At 43.6% G+C, this 3,606-nt stretch overlaps 1 protein-coding gene across 1 annotated transcript in view; it reads right to left on the reverse strand.

The window, feature by feature from the left end:
• Positions 1–3,606, reverse strand: part of LOC101858029 (rootletin) — a 57,023-nt gene that overhangs the window by 27,301 nt on the left and 26,116 nt on the right. The window contains exon 6 of the mRNA XM_005098604.3: positions 3,155–3,385. Coding sequence (XP_005098661.1) covers positions 3,155–3,385 — 231 coding nt within the window. The remainder of the gene's footprint in view (positions 1–3,154; positions 3,386–3,606) is intronic.

Below are 3,606 nucleotides of genomic sequence, written 5' to 3' on the forward strand. Positions count from 1 at the left end.
TAATCAGGCCATATGCGAGTAAGTGCCGAAGATCAGAAGTGCTGCAAGAGTGAAACAAACACAAAAAGAAGGAGAGATAAGGACGATAGGTGTCTGACTGGAAAGAAGGAGAGGTAAGGACGATAGGTGTCTGACTGGAAAGAAGGAGCAAACCACATCAGACGGCATGTTAAAAGCAAACACAATAGTGAAAACAGTTTCGTGTTTCTTCCACACGACCAGAGGCTCAGATTACAGACACCCTCTCTACGAGTCTATAGACTTAAAAATCTTAGTTTCACAATATACTGGACATACTCCACGCGTCAACCGACCATTCAAATCTGAATATCGCTAAAATCTGACTGTAAGCCAAACCCGCCCGTGCCTTTCCTTTCCACCCCTGCATTTCAAAGGCAGTAAGCAACTACTACCTACAAAGCACAGATTTCAATATCTGAAAAAGGCATCTTAACAGAGTAATAAACAGTAGGTTTATAAGGTACCTTGATGCAAGTCTACATAAGAGAAACAATGAGAAAGACATCCACACTCCCGACAGTTCTCTTATAGTACACTGTTTTTAAACAGATACCTTTTTATAAGCTTCCAAATACAGCTGTTGTTAGCTACGATTCAACAAAAACAACAACAACAACAAAAAACAACCGACATCAAACATCATACTGTACATGTTATTCCCACAGCGGGAGGCCACGGGAAACATCAGACTCGAAGACTCTTCGTACATTATTAAGCACTTCTGTGGACACACCTGCCTCGTCCTAATTAACACAGCGACAGCAGTGCTGCAGAAGTGCATCTTGAGATGTTTGCACTTATGGGCGCAGGGGATGAAGAAAAACATTACTGAAGCTCAAGGGGCGTAGGCGGGTAGTCAAAAACAATCACACACGCAAACTTTGTACATTTTTCACACCCCGATCGACGCAGTTTAGATTATTCAGGAGACGGGCTACTTTAATGGCGCTTCCGGCAGGGCCAACCCGGACTGTCTACTTCTAGGTCAATGAAGGCGGTTTCAGACCAGAAAAAGATAAAATGGTTGGTGGGAGATCGTTGAAGGAAGAAGGTGGTAAGTCCTACTTCTCTTCTCTCCCCCTCTAGTTTCTGTCAAGAAAAAAAGGCGATTTATTTACGTATCCAAATCGATTTGACCGATGAGTTGAACGCCTCAGTTGAGAGTGCAGAATACCCAGTGCACACTGCTCACTGGATTGGATCTAATCCATTTGATACAGTCGGCGCTAGCTACACTGTCCCTCATGGAGGGGCAAAAGCTACCATTTTGGCACAATTCAACGTTGACCCTCAAATCAAAGGTCACGAATCGTACGCGTTAAATTCACGGGGTGTTTAGTTTAATTTTAGTAAGGTTTTACGGCACTCACAACTGCATAAGGTCATATATATTGATGAGTGCCAAGGGGTGGATGTCAACAGAGAAGTCCAAACGGGGAATCAGGATTACTCTGCTCACCTCCCTAGCATAAAGTCTGCTTCGACTATCAAGGCACCCCGGAAATAGCAGTTCACTAGAGTGACAAACATACAAAAGAAGTAGAGGGAAAATGACGATTAAGCGGATGAGGAAAGAAAAATCAGCAGTTCCCCGTATGTTGTTCCGCACAGTATGAGCATGGCATTGATAAATCAGCCCATTTACAATTCTACTCTGCATAAGAACATGTTAATTCCCCCCCCCCCCCCCCCTTTGGGAATGGCCTAAAGACAATCCACTCTGTGGCACAGCCCTGGGGGGGGGGGGGGGGGGGACATCTCCGGGTGTGTCACAGCCAATCACAAGATTTGTAGCTTATGGGTCAGTTCTTTTGTTTGTGCGCGGAATACGAGAGGGACCTAATAGACGGTGTTAATTTGGAGAGGTAGATAGAAAGCTATACCCATGTCTGTAAAAAAAACCAACCCCTCTCAATTCAATAACCGCGATATGTAGCCGTCAGCGGTTGAAACTAATATTAAAGAAAAGAGCAGAGTTGTGAATGGTAAGTTTTGTGTGCAACAACACCGCTCGCGCCGGATAAAACCTCCGCACCAAGTTACATGGTCACCAGAGGTTAACGTTTTCTCTGCTTTAACTTCCGAGTCAAATTTGATGAGGTAAGGCAAGAGTCTATTCGTAGAGGGCACTGAAGTCGCCGATTTCGACCTGATCCGACGTCGAAAGCGTCGCAAACGATCTTAGTAAGCTACAAAGATACCCATTTTACAGAAGAAGTAAGATGTATTCTATTTCAGGCCTACCAATATTCCTGTCAATTATCATGCTTCAAAAGCCACTAAAATGTGTCAAGGGGTGTGCAAAAAACACCAAGCTTAAGAAAAAAAAAGAAACAAAAGCCACTAAAAGAGCAGTCTGTGGGATGAAAAGATATTGAGGATTTCATTGTATTTTATTTTTTCCCATTGATCAAAACGCTTCCATCTGACACAGGTCCGGCGTCTCCAGTGTAATAGTTTGGCACTTCACTCTTGCAGGCAGAAGATAGGAGTTCAATTCCAGAGTGGGCACTTATTCTGTTAAGTATCTCAATCTATCTGCTGAGATGCTTTATCCCACTAACCCCAGGTTGGCCCTGACAGACAGGGTCCCAACAGCCTGTTTCCTAAATTATCTAAAGTTCTTCGGTGAGAACGTGAAACAATAATCAAAATCATTTAGCCCACAAAGATCAGCTGAGTCATACATCTCTTTAATATGACAAAAAGGGATGACTTGCAATCAACTGAGTTATGAAGATTACAGGCGTCACCACTGACATAATCAAACAGTACTCACGTCTATATATATACTTACTTTCCTACATGAGGAAATGTTTTGAGAATCATCATCATCATCATTATAATCATCATCATCATCAATCACGGTTCGCCAATCACTTCTGTGCATGGGTTCTCTCATTAAACCTATTCTATTACATGTACATGTATTATTGTCCTGGTCGTTCCCCGCAACCCATCTGTTCAAGTTCTTTGAGAAAGCTGTTCTTGGTCTTCTCCTGTCTCTTTGCCTTATTTTTTAAAAATTTGTCTTGAGGTTGTTGTTTTTCTTTTTCCTCCCTTTCTTTTTTTCTTTTTCTTCTTCTTCTTTTTTTTTTTTAGAAACATGTTCTGAATTTTCCACAGGGCTTACCTGTTAAGTCCTCCCTGCTACCATGCACCGGTGAAGTGACCAGTCTTCCGTCCAAGTGCGGCTTAAGCAGCGACCCCCTGCCCCCGAAATGAGAGGTCTTGGGTCGAACCTGCAGCTGTGATGGAGACGACGAGTCCGTCATCCACACAGACCTGGCGCTCCGGGTGCGACCGTACCGGAACTCTGTCGCTGACCGGGCACTTTCGCTGATGACGCTGACATTGTCCGGATCTGAACAAAAAAGTGTTGTGGGGTTTAGTTAAAAGTGCGATTCGATGGCTGGATGCATGACTCTGACAAACGCGAATTTTGGAATTTGGTGTGTGTCAGAATATAATATTGCACCCAGCGATCAAGTTGCATGTATACAGTCTTTATCCCCTTATAAGCCGATAAGACTTCGTAATAACTCCCTCCGTTGGCTGGTTCATTCCATATTACTATCCCCCCCC

The sequence above is a fragment of the Aplysia californica genome, unplaced genomic scaffold, assembly GCF_000002075.1.
Source record: "Aplysia californica isolate F4 #8 unplaced genomic scaffold, AplCal3.0 scaffold00187, whole genome shotgun sequence".
Lineage (NCBI taxonomy): Eukaryota > Metazoa > Mollusca > Gastropoda > Aplysiida > Aplysiidae > Aplysia > Aplysia californica.